Source organism: Scatophagus argus, chromosome 15 (assembly GCF_020382885.2).
Source record: "Scatophagus argus isolate fScaArg1 chromosome 15, fScaArg1.pri, whole genome shotgun sequence".
Taxonomy (NCBI): Eukaryota; Metazoa; Chordata; class Actinopteri; family Scatophagidae; genus Scatophagus; species Scatophagus argus.
The window spans coordinates 7,018,789-7,035,748 of NC_058507.1; the positions used below are offsets into that span (position 1 = coordinate 7,018,789).

At 39.4% G+C, this 16,960-nt stretch overlaps 2 protein-coding genes and 1 gene segment (V, D, J or C); 2 read left to right on the plus strand and 1 right to left on the minus strand.

Moving 5' to 3' along the window:
- Positions 1-16,960, minus strand: part of LOC124071462 — a 34,444-nt gene that overhangs the window by 5,998 nt on the left and 11,486 nt on the right.
- Positions 3,122-7,632, plus strand: tspan37 (tetraspanin 37). 2 transcript variants are annotated; one of them, XM_046412032.1, is made up of 7 exons: positions 3,137-3,692; positions 4,823-5,014; positions 5,108-5,182; positions 5,292-5,390; positions 5,814-5,966; positions 6,083-6,166; positions 6,429-7,632. In XM_046412032.1, exons 1-7 carry the CDS (start codon positions 3,630-3,632, stop codon positions 6,504-6,506), a joined length of 744 nt encoding a protein of 247 aa, XP_046267988.1. In that variant the 5' UTR covers positions 3,137-3,629; the 3' UTR covers positions 6,507-7,632. The 2 variants fall into 2 exon arrangements, with proteins under 2 accessions (XP_046267989.1, XP_046267988.1); XM_046412033.1 differs by lacking the exon at positions 5,108-5,182 and having other exon boundaries at positions 3,122-3,692.
- elavl1a (ELAV like RNA binding protein 1a) lies at positions 7,890-16,456 on the plus strand. Of its 4 annotated transcripts, none has more exons than XM_046412027.1 (7): positions 7,890-8,028; positions 9,434-9,493; positions 11,270-11,462; positions 12,014-12,117; positions 12,722-12,884; positions 13,009-13,234; positions 13,599-16,456. In XM_046412027.1, the coding sequence occupies exons 2-7, from the start codon at positions 9,458-9,460 to the stop codon at positions 13,921-13,923; spliced, it is 1,047 nt and encodes a 348-aa protein (XP_046267983.1). In that variant the 5' UTR covers positions 7,890-8,028; positions 9,434-9,457; the 3' UTR covers positions 13,924-16,456. The 4 variants fall into 4 exon arrangements, with proteins under 4 accessions (XP_046267983.1, XP_046267984.1, XP_046267985.1 ...); XM_046412028.1 differs by having other exon boundaries at positions 12,722-12,875; XM_046412029.1 differs by having other exon boundaries at positions 11,282-11,462.

The window sequence follows — 16,960 nt, forward strand, 5'->3', positions numbered from 1 at the left end:
GTGGAGTTCAGAGTGAAGATGCAGCAGTTTATCACTGTAAGAGTTACCACAATAGAGGTGTGTTCACACAGTGATTTGTAGTCGTACAAAAACCTCCCTCAGTCAGACTGCAGAGACTCTGAGCTGTTACAGCAGGAACCGACTGCAGCTGCTGAAGAGGAAGAGACTCTGACACAGACCACTGAACACAGAGCTGACAGGAACCTCACCAAGCACAAACTACACACTCACATTAATGTTCTGACATATATTATATGTTTTTTATTCCTTTTAACACAACATCCAATCATATTCATTCACTGCATATTCAGCTACAATTACACCATGAAGACAAAATAACACTCTGAGGAACTCAGAGAAAAGGTTATTGAAAAGTATAAGTCAGGGGATGGACACAATAAAATCCCCACGTCACCGAACATCAATTCAATCCATTATTAAGAAATGTAAGGATGATGGTACATGTGTAAGTCTGTCTTGAGCAGGTTGTCCTGACAAACTGAGAGACCATTGTAGTGTCTGGAGATTAGTATGATTGATGCCTTCCTGAGATCTGGTGATTAGTAGGAATGATGGTTTCCTGAGACCTTTCAGTGATTATGACCCCAACCCCAAAGGTATGTGGTACATAGGAAGCTGGTCTTTCTCCCCCCTCTCTCGGTGTCTTGGTAAGGTCATTGGTTCATTTCTAGATGTATACACATCTTTTATTGTCAACAAGTACCCTACATAAGCATATGACAAGAGACCTTTCGGTAGTGTGATCTTCATTTGGCCTGGATCCACTCACATGCATGAATTTGATGGTATCCTTCTTGTAATAAACTTATTATACAAGTACGATGGTGTCAGCGGAGATCTCCGTCAACATCTCCACATCATCGCTACCAATTATACAACACCATGCAAGAAAGAGACGAGTGAGGAAGACCACCAAGACACCTATGACGACTGTGAAGGAGTTACTAGCTTCAGCAGCTGAGACAGCCCGGCTTCTTCACTGGTCAAAGCTTTATGGGAGATTTCAAAGAGAAACCCAGAGTTGAAGAAAGCACCAGCAGAGGGCAGCTGGCGTGTGTAAATGAGCACAAAGGCCTTTGGGAAACTCAGCAAAGACAGAAGCAGCAGAGAGATGAGGACCAGGAAGTCTGGAGTTTCTACATGTGATGAATCAGTCCACAGGGAGATGTAGCCTGTACTCCACCTCATCTCTGCCTAACAGTTTCACAAAGACAGCTGTGCCCAAATGTGTTTTGCATGACTTTGATGCTTGGCTGCTCCTCAGAGTTTAAGTTCTTATGTCGCAGAGAGTCTGAACTGTTTTCATGCACTCACACTGAAAACTGCATCAGGATGAAGTTGCCAATAACTCTGATAGTCACTTTGGGCTTCCTGAGTCAGGGTGAGAAGATTTTGACAACATATTTGGAGAAAATTCTGGGTTGTTTTCGTACATTGGCTTGAAATAGTTTTATTGCTGTCTTATAAACTGCTGTTTCAAAATATTTTATAAAAGATTTTTTTTTTTACACTTCAGAGTCTTCTGCCAACAACTTTCTGACTCAAACTGACAAATCCAAGTCTGTTAGTCTTGGAGGGACTGTGACAATCAGCGCCACAGGGAGTTCAAACATTGGTAACGCTCTAAGTTGGTACCTCCAGAAACCTGGACAGGCTCCCAAACTCCTGATATATTATGCAACGAGTCTAAACTCAGGAATTCCATCTCGATTCAGTGGCAGTACATCTGGTTCAAGCTACACTCTGACCATCAGTGGTGTTCAGGCTGAAGATATTGGAGATTACTACTGTCTGGGCTACCATTACGATGGCACGTTCACACAGTGATTTAGAGCCATACAAAAACCTCCTTCAGTTTGACTGAAGTGAAAACCGCCTGCTGCAGGTGCACAGAGTTGGTGAAGAGACTGAGTCATCAAGCAGAACCACAATGAATCTAAATCAACCAGAAACAAACTCACAGAATGTTTTTAAAATGCAGCATCAAGTTAATTCTACATCATTAAATCTTTTTATTTCAAGAACAGGACTGTTGTTAAAAATATCCACTGATAGCAACAAAGTGTTCAAAACTTTTCCCACAAATAGTTTTGTATTCAGCAGCACGAAACAATCAGCTGTAAGAGTTTAAAAAGTTGTCAAGTAGTGTTGATGCTTTGTTCTGGTACCAACAGAAACCTGGACAGCCTCCAAAGCTCCTCATAAGATATGTGAGCACCCGTGTGTCAGGAACACCAGCTCGGTTCAGTGGCAGTGGAAGCAGCTCTGACTTCAGTTTGAGCATCAGTGGAGTTCAGAGTGAAGATGCAGCAGTTTATTACTGAGAGAGTAAGAGTTTCCATGTAATAAGCTTTGCTGCAGTGTTCACACAGTGATTTGTAGTCGTACAAAAACCTCCCTCAGTCAGACTGCAGAGACTCTGAGCTGTTACAGCAGGAACCGACTGCAGCTGCTGAAGAGGAAGAGACTCTGACACAGACCACTGAACACAGAGCTGACAGGAACCTCACCAAGCACAAAGCTAAAATTAACACTCCTACTAAAGCAGCTTGTGTTACCTTTGTTTTCTGGTCATAAACTTTCAGGCACAGTCTTAGATACTGAACATTAAGGCACATCACGTCTGATTCAAAGGAGCTCAAAATATTTTTGAAACGTTCAATAAAATCAGTGAACATGATTATTTTCTACATCCTTCAGTCAATACCAGTGGACAAATCTCCTCCAAGTCCCTTCACTGATGTAGAAATCCGATGAATTTTTACTTGAGTATCTTTATTCTCCAGCACTTTACACGTCCACCGCACTCGTTTTTATTGCGAAATATTTCACTTTAATACTCTATAATACTGCACTACATTTGTTTGCAGCTGTGGTTTTGTTTTACCTTGCAGGTAAAGATTTAACATCAACATAACCCTTTCATAAAATATTATATAAAATGTGACAGAATATAAAATCATTTAACTGACTTCAGCGTGGCTCTTCTAAATGCTACTTATCCTGCATGTTAATTCATCAGTAATCACTTAACTTCATATATAACACTTTGTTACTTTGTTATTTCTAATGAGTGAGATTTTGAGTGAGGAACTTCTCCTCGAACTGCAGTACTTGTGTTGTTATTTCGATTAAATTCGCAAGGGGGCAGCGTTGATCCGACGTAGAATTGCAACGAAGACTCCAGAGTGTTATTACAGAAGAAACATGTGAATATAACTTTAAAGTGAGTTTGAATATTATGCAGCATCGCCCCACACCATGCACAGGATGTCAGGTCTTGTGGGGTTCAGTTCTTCTTCCTTAGACTCACTCGGACCACCGCAGGCCCCGCTCCACTTGTCCCAGTGTTAATCCATCCTAAATGAAAGCTGAGGTTGCTGTGTTGTAAACTTGCAGGCATGTTTCCGCATTCTTTGAGGAAGTTCGTCCTTGATCATCACGGAAGGAAAGTTTCTCCAGGCTACGGTCCCGAAGTGAAAGAGACTGTGTTTTCTTTACCTTAAGGCTTCATGGTTCAGGTATGACCGCGATACGTTCACGTTAGTGAACCTGTAGGTTGCGTCGATAATTGCGCGCTCGCTGCTGGCAGCTCCTCAGCTCTGACAATGAGTGATCGGAGAAGAAAAGCTTCCAGAACAATCCTTCAGCTGGGGTGCCAGCTTCTGTGGGTATGTACGACTTTTATCAGCGTTGCTGTATTGTCAGTGTTTTGTGTTGATTTTGTATTCTGCCACTAAATATTGGCTACAAATGTTTCCAATTCTTATTGAACTCACCATTTGCGTCAGCTCTTCATTTTTGTTTCTGTTTATAGTCATATGAAGTCAGAGCTGCAAGTAGAAGAAATGACCTCTTTTACTGTGTGCTCACATATTGACCTATTTAATATACATGTATATATATATATATATATATGTATATATATATATATATATACATGTAAATGAGTCTCACCTGACGCACGTCATGTGACATCAGAGTTCACGTGTTTGTTTGAGACAGGAACTCAGTTTAAGTGCAGTAAAGAGGGCACAGAGCAGGGCACACACTGATCATCTGTGACATAACACGTATCTCTTAAGAAAATACTCTGTTCTACTGTAATAAGCTCATGGTGTGTATTTTGAGTTTTTAGATAAAGATGAAAACATGCAAGCATAAGATTAATAAAACTGAATAATTTAATCGTTTAAGGTAGGAATAACTTTTGGGAAACACTTTTTTTTTGTTTTCTTGCCATAATTGGAAGATTGATGCCACTTTTGTTCCTGTTTGTTAAATACAGCAGGATACTGAAATCAGCAGATTTTTTAGCTTAGCTTAGCACAAAGGCAGAAACAAGGGGGCCTCTAAGGTGTCCTAATTAAGATATCATTTCTTGTTTGAGTTGCATCACGTTGCAGTTTTCCATTTTGTCACCAAATCCCACAAAGAAATAGTCCAACATCAAAATGAGTCCAAATGAAGTAATAATTTAATATTGCCTACATAATACTTTTGAATGCGTTTACATACAGAAATCCAGAAAAGTTTACATTTTTTTTAAAAAAAAAAGCATTTTAAATCAAAACCTCCAGGGAAAAACACTGGTGGAGTGTTGTCCTCACATCAAACACCCAACAAGAAAAATTAAATTAAAATTTACCAAATTACGGAACTGCCCCTTTTTAAAAACCAAGGCATGGTCCTTGAAAGCTTATTGGTGTTGATATGTCAAAATGCCATGCAGTCTTAAAACGATTCATGGTCTCAGTGAGCACCTCTTTAGTGAACTGCCACTGTCTGTTTTATTTGCCAGGTGGTGGGGTTGGTGGTGGGCCTGAGTGGAGTCTACCTGCTGATGAACTACAGACAAAGCAGCTTATTTTTCTCTCATAACTACATCACCGTGCCAGCTTTTTTTGCTCTCACCAGCGCTGTGTTCCTCGTGGTCAGCGGGGGTCTCGGCACCTGGCTGAGCTTCAGGGATTGCAGATTTCTGCAGGGACTGGTGAGCTTGTGTGTGTGTGTGTGTGTGTGTGTGTTTTTCTCTCTCTGTATGTGCATCACTACTTAGACTGCATGTGTTTTCTTTCTTCCTCAGTTTGTTTATCTGCTAATTGTGGTCTTTTGTCTGGAATGCACGGCTTCAGTACTGGCTTATTTTTATTCCACAAAGGTATGAAAGCCCCATAAAAAATTTTTGAGTTTTCATGACTCTGTAGATTTTTCTGGCGGAACAGAAATTGCACATTAAAGGTCTTTTTGTGTACTTCCTTTTTATTTAGCTGGATTCAGAGATGGCTCCTCTCAGTGGAATCTTTCAGAATTACACAGGCAGCAGCCAAGACCCCAACTCTCGAGCTGTGGATGCTACACAAGAAGAGGTGTGTGTTCATGAAGAACTCAAAAATATACTGGGACAGATCACCAGAGTGGCCACTAGAGTGTGTCTTAAAAATGGAAATCTCCCATCTTCTCTCAATGGCAATTTGGAAATGAGCTTTGCCATTGGAAGGATATTTAGGCTTATGAAGGCCATATTTGAGAAGTATTTGTTCTCAGAGGCAACCTTATGCTACAGTCATCTTTGATAGTTGGCCGTACCACCTCACCACCAAAACAGCCAATCGTCAGGCCTCATATCATCCATTTCTGGAGCCAGCAGAGACGTTTTGTCTGCAGGAAAAATACTCGAACAAATGCTGCCTGTAATAACTCTCACATAAAAGCTGAAGCTCTGTTTCAGAAGATTTTTCATGTTTTACTGTGATTGGTAGTGACATTATTTGTCTTCTCATTCCTGTTAGTGGCAGTGTTGTGGTGTCCATGACTTCAGGGACTGGCTGGAAAACCCCTGGTTTAACCATACAGGAGGACTCTCGGTTCCTCGCAGCTGCTGTAACACTACGTTCCCTTCCTGCAATGGCACTGTGGACCAGCCATGGCTGCTTTACGCACAGGTTAGACATGTGCATCCGGATAACCTCAACTCTCACAAACAAGAAAAAGCTCCAGCATGAATGTCTGATGGGACCCTGTTCGCTGTCTTTCCTTTTGAATGTCTCTCCCTCTGCAGGGCTGCCAGGTGAAACTGGAGATGGTCTTCCAGTTTGTGCTGAATTTTATCATCTGGGGCAGCCTGGTAGTTTTTCCGTTAGAGGTGCGAAAGACTTCAAAACACACACACACACACACACACACACACACAGATAGCAGGATCTGCTGGTGGTTGAAAATTGTTGCATTACACTGTGCTTTTAATTGCAAAACAATATTGTATACATATTTTAGATAACTGCATGCTGCAATGCCATGGCGCTTAATTATTCTATTGAAAAAATAATCTGTTAAAAGCTATTTGTTTTGTTTATTTTAACAGTTAATCAAGATCCTCCTCTCCTTTTTCTCCTCTTATTATGCAGGTTATTTTGCTGATGACGATGGCACAGCTGATGAGGGACGTAGGATTAATGGCATATCGAGTACTGGACACAAAGTAAAGACACTGTGGCAGATGGGAACAGAATTGTCCAGATATGATAATACTACAAAGTAAGTCATATCAGTCCTGTAAATATGCATCAAATTATACCAAGATTGTTGTTAATTATTCCTGTGCTGCAGACGTCTTACCTGCCTTACTCCTGCTGATTTATACAGACTTACTCCAGTACACTACAAAACATCTGCTGTAGAGTTGGTGAAAGCGATTAATTATTGATATTTCAGATCCCAGAGAAAAATCAAGCTAGTTTCCAGGAGCTGTTTATTGCTTTAAATGTGCTGCTGCACCATCCAATCTATATTTTTTTTAAACTGAACGATGTCACATGCTATTGCTGAGTGGTAATAAAAAGGGCCATTCTTAGTGATGTATCACACCTTCTGTTTAGTTTAAGTTACAGGACTTGCCTACCTGTGCCTGGATATCTTTCATAGCCTCCAGTGTAGCTCTGTTAAACAAATCATGATATGTAATGTCTGCATAGGTTCACATAGTGTTGTCCTCCGTGTTATTGTATGAAGAGCACTTTTTTTTCTTTTTTTTTTTTACTGTCTGTGTTTAATTTGTCAGAAACTGCCAAACATTACAGAATTACTTCCTGAAAAGGCAATAAATTAAACCCACACTAAACTTAATGTGCTGGCACTGTTCTGCCGATTATACTTGTGTTGCATAAGTCATGGTCTGAATAATTGTCCCTTGTATTTACTACATACTTGTTCTGTATATCCACTTACTGCATTGTACCTAAAACTAAAGTTTCTGTCTCTGTAGGTATTACATTGTGGCAAGTTTGTGTACTGTTGGTATATTACACTGTACCTGAACCTGTCCTCAACACAGTGATTAACCAACATCTTCTGGACAGATGATTAAAGTACTAATGATAATTGCAAAATCAATCATATTTTACATGAAACATTTTTATCCTTCTGATCTTATTAAAATACAGTATATGGAGAATTATTGTAATGGTTTTATATACATTTATTTCTCTTTTTTTTGGTGATCAATTTGTAAGCAGTTGTCATAGTTCAAAGCATATCTGATGTGTCTGTTGATCCACGGTTAACTCAGATTAATCAATGTTAATATCTCCAATAAAATGCTTATAGAGCTGACATTATAGCCTCCAAGAGATTTTTAATTCCTTAAAAAACGAATTACAAATCTCAGCAATTGCATCAAAAAATAACGGCATTTCTGTTTTGTTTTGTCTTGGTTTTTGTTTGTTTTGTTTTATTTGTTTATTTGTTTGTTTGTTTTTACATGGGTAGATACCCTAATCTACCGAACTAAGTTATTTAGCTCTATTTTAGGAGTGACGTTTGACCGCGGATGCTGACCACGCTGTCTCCTCTGCAGAGGCGCGGCTTTACGCGAGTAGGCGTGGCAGGACCTACACGTAGTTCCTTCCTCGGTTTCTCTGCTACGTGAGGCCGACTTGGAGGGAAGTTATCGTTGCTGAAAAAGGGGAAAAGTAGGAGAAGAGAGCAGAAACCAGCACCTAAAATCTGGTAAGGTTGTAAGTGTTGATATACGATTCATGAAGCCTCTCACTTTGATATTGCGATGTTTGTCCAGTGCGAATGACTACCATGCCGTTCTCGCGGCCCTTGGATCCGTTGATTAGCTAGCGGTGGCTAACGTTAGCCTCCGTGGCCTGTTAGCAGGCCGCTGGGGTTTAGGCGCGGGGACTGGAACGCATCGATCCGACGATCTCCAAAATAGGGTCACGGTGCTCTATGTTAGCTAGCCGGCAAGAGACTGCCACGTAACCTCATCTTTACGTAATGCGTGTGGGTGTGTTGTTAGTAGATACTGAGGTTTAGAATAGTCCATTTTAATAGTGTTTTTGTCGAAACTGGTTGGACATAAATTTACTCCTCTGATCAGAGAAGGGAATGATACTGCAGGTGGCTAGCTTGCTAATGCTAGTAACGCTAGTCAGGCCTCTACACGTTTTCAGGTCAGCTTGTGAGTTAATGTGGTTTTGATTCGTAGTAAAATCTAAATGGTACAATTGAATACAGTCTGTGATTTTAGATGGCAGCGTTTGTATTTCTGTGTTATAATTTTAATGTTAGCCATCGTTGGCCCAAATTTGTGACGTTGACCTGAAGACAGTTTCTCCCGTTTGTAGCACTGTAAAATACTGGATAACAGTTGACTGTCTCTTGGTTTTCTGAAAACTGCTGTTTGGGTACGAGCTTTGAATTAAACAAAAGTGCTAGAGAACAGCTGTTCGTCCTGTCCCCTTCACATGGTGAAGACGCCGTCTAACAGTGTACTAGTTTTTCATTCAAAGGTTGCACGTCCACATTCTGACGCTCCACTTTCCACTGGACACTATACACAACACTGCCTTGTTTACACTAAGAGTACTGGTGCACATTAGAATTTTCCCCGGTTGTCAATATCCACTGTCCTGTTTTTTTTCTGCTCACGACCAATGTTTTATTTCATCTGGAGGTTTCCATGCTCCACGTTTGCCATGGTTAATTGTCGGGCTAAATGCCATCCAAGCTTATCACTAAAGCTAAGGCCAGTAGTATTACAGTCCCTGTTGTTATTGTGAATGAGACATTACCAGTGTCTGTGCTCTAGTTTGTAGCATCATTCATCTGTTTTAAACTCAGTTTTACATAAAGGAGAAATTCAAACAATGATTCCACACAAAGAGCATTTTAAATTCTGCAGTAGTTACTTGGGATATCCACAATTTTAAAAATTGTTTGTTTTGTTAACCTTTCCTAGAAGACCCTTCAAAGATGTGGTGTTGTGTTTTTTCTTATTAAATAAACAGAGTCACCCATGTGGTCGTTGTCAAGTGTACATGCTGTTAATATCATGACAAGAAGTTGGCTTGTTTGATCATACATTGACACGTTGATCGAGTTGTTGGATTTTGTCTTAACCCAGCTTCAGGAGCAGTGAAGTGTCTTCATGGCAGTTCGTCGAGGACACATTAAGTACTTGAAAGTGAGTATGAAATCTCAGCTCCCATTTCAGACAAGAATACAGAATGTGACCCTATCAGCTGGATGTTAGCAGTGTGATCAGATACTTTTTGTGAGGAGGTGGTTAATAAAAAATGTGGAGTTACAGCCTTCATGCTGAAAATAAGTTATACTTTTGTATAAAAGACAGTGTTCTTTTATTATTTTGCCTTAACTAATGATTTAATCTTTGCTCAAAGTAAAAAGCATTAAGCCAAATCAGAAACACCCACATGGCAGCTCTCCTCGGCCATTTCCACGTTTAGTGGTTTAATACAGGACTCCCATTCATCCTATCAGACAGTGTATCTTACCCACCAGAATACACAATCACAGCCCCTTTCTTGCATGAATGGACCTCTGTCAGGTTGACCATTGGACTGGTTCCCATTTCAGGCCTGATCTCATTTCAGCCACTAGTAAATATGTGTACCAGGACACGCTTTGCTAAAAAGTATTTTGAAGTCTGGCTCCATTTTGGTTGTGGCCACCTAACGTTGACTGGTGAACTAATGTCAGGCCCTTCAAGCTGGTTATCAGAGCAGAGTGCAAAATGACATGTGACAGAGTTGGTTACTTGCTTTGTAAACTTGTGTGTGTGGCTTTTCTATTGCGTGTTATTCCATTGTTTGAATTTGAAGATGGCTTAGTGTAACCTACTACATTAAAACCAATTTGCAGCTTAAATCAATCCCTTTCTACATTACTGTTTGCTTTTCCACCACAGCTGAAGAACCATGAATCTTTGGCAAATTAGACAGATGACAGATGGTTTAAAATGGTGGTGCAGTTTAAACATAATAAAAAAAAAACAAACAAGGAAACTATCCTGGCTTGACACTGATGTTTGGGTTAGATGGAGGGAATGAATGAAAGAATGAAAAAGAGACATAAAGAGGCAAGACACACTCGCTGTGTCTTTCTTTCTCTTGCTTTTTTGTTTAAAAGCAGTAAGACTGACATAACTTGTTGTTAAATTTAACGAACAACAAGAATTTGTCAACTCATCCTAAATCTTCAAGTCAAGTCAACTTTATTGTCAGATGTGCTATACATGCACAACATACAGCACAGATGAAATTTCAGTCCTATCGGACCCACTGTGCAAACACGCAGTATGAAATAAAAATAAACACTCTCAAGTACTGCAAAGTTCACTTCTAGAAAGTGCCATCATTTGGAGTATGAATTTTTATTATGCATTTTAACTGATTGCAGCCCCTGGTTCCTCTTGTCGAAAGATAATTCTAGTTCGTTTTCAAGAATTTGTTTAGTGCTTGAGAGCCAAACTGTCTTTTTAAAGAGTGTTTTGTTTTTTAAATGAAAATATTTCAGAATGCATGCACGTGTTTGTTATGTTATTGTACCAACTGTGTGCTCTAGCTGGCTTGTTACTGTCTCTGTGAGTGATGTAATGGGGTTGTTTGAGGGTAGAGACAAGGTCGTTGAACACTTACGAGTATAAATTATAGGAAATCTATTTATTTGCTGTCGAGGTGTACAGTTGACAGCATTTAGGGGCTTGTGTGTTGGTCCAGGGAGGTCTGTCTGTTTGTGCAGCAGAACTTGTTGAGACGTAATGGTGAACAATCGTGCCTTGTAGATTACCGAAGCCAAATGTGTCATATTCAAGTTGCTTGTTTTACCACCAGCTGTCCTAATGGAGGACAGCTTTCTTGTTGTTAATCAGTTAACCGTTTCACTTCTTGTTCTGTGTAGCCTGTGTGCTTACCCTCCTCTGTGTTTTTCGACCCACCTGGCCGACCTGCAGGAGGTGTATGACATGTCTAACGGTTATGAAGATCACATGGGAGGGGACGAGGGGAAGGACGCCAAGACCAACCTGATAGTGAACTACCTGCCTCAGAGCATGACGCAGGACGAGCTGCGCAGCCTCTTCAGCAGCATCGGAGAGGTGGAGTCTGCCAAGCTGATTCGAGACAAAGTCGCAGGTATGCTACACTCTGAAGCGATAAGACCTGTGACACACCACATCGGCACTTGAATGCCAGGTTTTGTTTTAAATGGCAAAAGATTTGTGTTGCAGACTTAGCAGATAATGCAAATTGGACGTTACAACCTCTGAAAATATCAGTGGTGGTTCATCTTTCTGACTGACTGATAGTTTGGCCTATCACTCATTGTCAGATGACTTTGTCTGTATGGACAGGATATCTTCTAAAGGCCTCCTTTCTGGTCCCTCTGTCCTGAATGATTTTAGAATGTAATTTTTATTTGTCAGACATCCGAAATTGTTTTCCTACTTCAGTTGGGTAGTAGTTTGTTCGAATTTTTTCACCACCACAAAGTTTTTATTTATTCCAACCAGTCCAGTCCTGTTTAACTGTAGACTGTTTGTTTGTTTGTTTGTTTGTTTGCTTAGATTAGCATGCAATGTTAAGATTTGTTTTTGTTTTTAAATATTTATTTGTTTGCAGATTTTTTTTAAACTATACAACGTTTTTTTTGTTTTATTTTATTGTTTTCCTTTTTTTTTCTCTAGGCCACAGTTTAGGGTACGGATTTGTTAACTATCTTAACCCTAGTGATGCAGACAGAGCTATCAGTACACTGAATGGACTAAGGCTACAGTCCAAAACTATCAAGGTAACGTGCAATAAGGTGTTCTACAATTCTCAAACCAAAGATGTCATGTCATATAACTCTCCTGTGGCTCCTGTGCTGTCCGCTAACTAGCTAGTACATGTCAGCCCGAGGAAGTGATACTGCTTTTTACAGCTCACTTAATGCTGCCCTATCTGACATGTCTGTTGAGTTTGACTTAAATTTTACTTATTTTATTTGACACATTCTTTGAGATTCTGTGTATTTCATGTATTTAATTCCTAAAAGTACCTTTTCTATCTGTTTTATTTCTTTTTTTCTTTTGGTTTTGCCATAATGTTCTTTTATGATTTTGACTCCTCCCATTTTGCTCAAAAGTCTGAAAACCAAAAACCACTCAGGTGTTGTTTTATTTCTTTTGTAATTTTTTCAGTCTTAAAATATTGTTCTTAATAAACAGCCAAACCTTTCAGATAAATGAGTTGATGATTTTAATTTATAAAACACCTGAATTGCCCCTGTAAATCCTGAAAATTGTTAAAATATGAACAGTTTGATAGATTTAAGTACTCATCAGTTTTGTTACTGTTGTTTTGTACACGAATATCAGAGTTTTATTCAGACAATTGTTGCTTCCTGTTGCCAGGTTTCATATGCACGGCCCAGCTCTGACACAATAAAGGATGCCAACTTATACATCAGCGGCCTGCCAAAGTCAATGACCCAGAAGGATGTGGAGGACATGTTTTCACGTTATGGACACATCATTAACTCCCGTGTACTTGTTGACCAAGCTACAGGTACGACAGGTGAAAGACTTCCTTTGTTTCACAAATTGAAAAAAATAAAAAAAACACAAGTTATGCTGCTTGTAGCACGATGGACAGTTACAAACTGTTTTGTTTTTTTGTTGTTGTTTTCTCCACACATTAGGCGTCTCTCGTGGAGTGGCTTTTATCCGGTTTGACAAGCGGGCTGAGGCAGAGGATGCTGTCAAAAATCTGAATGGCCAAAAACCGCCTGGAGCCTCTGAGCCAATCACAGTGAAATTTGCTGCAAACCCAAACCAGGCAAAGAACACGCAGCTCATTTCACAGCTCTACCACAACCAGTCCCGGCGCTTCGGGGGGCCCTTACACCACCAGGCACAGAGGTTCAGGTGAGATACCTTTTGGATGTTGACATGCACTGAGTAGGACAAGATCTTAACTTTCTACATACAGTCAGTGTATATAACACTTTAGTGTGAGTGTATAACATGTGCTTGATTTAATGAAAATTCTTCTGCTTCCATTATCTGAGACGTGTACATTCGTTTTTGTGTGTTTCGTCTTCTGTGATATTACACAGAATATTTTTGTCTTTAGGACTTTTGGTTGAACATAGTATTTGAATAATTCAAATTGTGATGCGTGTCTTATACTGTCATGTGTAATTTCATGAACCCAACAATTAAGTGAGAAAATAACAAGATCTTGGTTTCAGTGTTACTGCTAATGCACTCAAAACCTTCTCTTTTCCAGGTTCTCCCCCATGGGTGTTGATCACATGAGCAGCATGGGCGGCGTCAGTGTCCCTGGGAACTCAGCCAACGGCTGGTGCATCTTCATCTACAACCTGGGCCAGGACGCCGATGAGAACATCCTTTGGCAGATGTTTGGTCCCTTTGGCGCCGTCACCAACGTCAAAGTGATCCGTGACTTCAACACTAACAAGTGCAAGGGCTTCGGCTTTGTTACAATGACGAACTACGAGGAGGCGGCCATGGCCATCGCTAGCCTGAATGGCTACCGGCTTGGAGACAAGATACTGCAAGTGTCCTTTAAGACCAGCAAGGGACACAAGTAGAGAGAGCTGGACAATCAGATGTGCAGGAGAGATGGAAATGACCTGCACCAGGCATAAGTTTGCAGTCTGTCACATCTGTTTGAGTTTTAGTGTATTCAGCGATAAATGAGATGTTCACTCTTCTGCACCTTTATATTTGTCTGAAAGTTTTTCTTTTCTTCATCTTTGACCTCATGCTTGAGGACACTCAGTTTTAATTTTTAGGTAGGGAATGGAGAAGGCAGAATCCAATGATAACCCCAAGGTAACCTTTCAAAATTCTCTAAAAAACTAAAATACTGTGTATATGTGTTACATGTGTAAGTGGGGACTAGATACAGGAGGCAGGCACATGATTCTTACGAGCGCACTGAAAATATGGAGCATAAGGAAAAAGCCCTGCAAGTTGTTCTCCCGACGGGTTGGCATTTTACTGGATGAGACAAAAAATAAATGAAGAACAATATTTTGCCATAGTCAGTGGTGCGGAAGTGGCGCTCTGTTTCGTGTCTTCGTCCTAAGTAGAAATATAGATGCCTTAAATCATCATCCAGTAGACACGCAGACCTACAAACAATACCACTCATTATCTTAAGATAATCTAAGAGCAAAGCACTTTTAACCAATCAGTTTTAGGTTACCGTGAATATCAGTCTTTTGGATGTTAATCTGACTTTCGCTCGCCCTCCTACCAGGCTAACGATTTTAAACTTGACGTGCCCTGGAGGGTAATGTTTTTGTTGTTGGTAACCCTGTGTAAAGTGTCTTTTTATTGTAAGTTGCATTTCAGGAGCATCCTGTTGAATATGTACCACAGTCAGTGTGTAGGGAATTACGATGGACCAAAGGCAGGGAGAGATTTGATCCTATGACCCCAGAAGAGTTTTCATGAGCAGATTTTCACAAGGTATTTTTTTTTCTTTCTTCTTTCTGTGTTTTTTTTTTGTTTGGAAAGGTACTAAGATTATATCTGGCAGTGACTGAGAGCAACACCATTTTGGCTCATGTTTGCTGTTCTATTTTGGTTGGTGTTTTTTTTTCTTTTCTTTTAAATTTGGTTTCTTTTAGTTTGGAACATTTTTTCTTTCTAAAGGCATAGATTTTTATTTGATATGTTCTAAGTTACACACTTGTGTTACTGAGTGTTTATCTCAAGTTTTGGGGAAATCTAATGGCCTTTGTTAATGATTTCAGTTTAGATTTGCTTTCTTTTCTTCCTTTCTTTTGTTTTGGTTGTTTCATTTTGAGCATAAACCATTAAATTTTATTTCTTTTTGCTGAAAGTTTTGTTTGGTTTGTTTCTTTTTTTTATTTACCTTTTTTTAAGATTTGGTTAAGAGTTTTGTTCCATTTACTTTTTGAGGTGAAAAACTGCAGTGCTGATAGAAGATCCCTGGTCAAACAAAAAAACAGGTCGTCAGTGGTTTTCCCCTGGAAGATTTTAAACGTTTGAGACAAGTTTAAATGAATAATGTTCGGACCAATGTTGGCTTAGGTAAGGTTTTTTCACCCGTACACAGACACTTGGAGAAAAGTGACAGTCAAGCAGAAATTTCTTGAAGCAGGATGGATAAGTTTGAGTCTCTGAAGAGCCACATAACTAGGAAGCTGAAACTTTTACTACAGTCATGTAGCAAGCAGAGCAGATTGAACTTCAGACTTCTGTATCGACATCAGCGACAATATTTTAACACAGTAAATGGGGTAGACGCCATTCACTTGCAGATCTACACACGCTTTGCTCTGATCTTTGGAGGAGATTATTTTTAACTAGTGAGGGCTTATTGTTCTATCATTCATTCAGAAGAGGTTATTGGCGTGTCACAGCTCATCTTTATCATAGTGATGAATTTGGTAGATTGTCTTGTTTTATAAGGAGGTTGAAAGTTGGGGCATTAGCATTGGTTCTAATTGAACGGAGGAACCTCTTGGAGATAAAGTAACAAATAATAAATGACTCTGGGAACGGTACAGGCTCACACTTTTTAGGATTTACTTTTAAAGCTTTTTTTTTTTTTTTCTTTCCCCTGACGCTTCATTCGTCTTCAGTGCCCCATCTGAAAGGCATATTCCCATCACAAGCTCCAGATTTTGGTCTTGAAAGTGCTTTCAGTTTAGTTTGATGTTCTTTTTGGGTCATGAACCTTGTGCAATATTTAATGACTTGCTCAAAGCAGGTAAATTTGTTGTAGTCTTGGACTGTCTTCTTTTTTTTTTTATTACTTTTTTTTTCTACTGACATTTTATGTTACTGCTTAGTTTTCTCAGCAGTTTAGTTTGAAATGCATAAAAGATGAAATGCAAATGAATTTGTTTTAGGGGCAGTCATCGTATACTGCATTCCGCCTTAATTTATAAGTGAAAAGGGTGTATTTTACATCAGAGGAGGCGTAAATATTTATTTGACAGTATATGCGGTCATACTTGTTACTCCATTGCAGTGTTTTTAATGATTGATTCTTGTTTTCTTGGTATTGAAGGACATTAAGTTGATGTCCATTACATGTCTTCTAACATTGGATCATTTCAATAAAAACATGGTGGCTTTTCAAAATTTAAAGAATCAAATGTCTCTTCAGAAGCTTGTGGATTTGACCTAAATGATTTTCATGTCAAGTGCTGGATATATGGATGTGAATGCACAATTGGACTTTTATATCAGTATTTTAAATGTTACTTAAATTCTTTGCCCTATGGTGAGATTATTTCCTAGAAATGAAGTGAAAGAACACAACAGCAGCAAATTGTGATTTGGTAGCATATGTGCTTATTATTGTTATTACACGCTAGGACCAGAAGGGGGAGACATGTGCTTAGATATTTGCTTTATACATTTAAGTCAACACTGAGGAGGTTTTCTGCAGCACCATCAGTGTGCATTGACTTTACTTCATATGTTATAATTTGGAAACACTGCCTTCATCTGAATAGGATACAGTAATACAATTTTTGCCATGTAGGTTTGGGGACAAAAAAAGGAAACATTGAAAAAGCTCTGTAGTTTTGATGATGACAAACTTGTTTATCTGAAGCAGTTGAAAGGCTGAAATGCCTCACT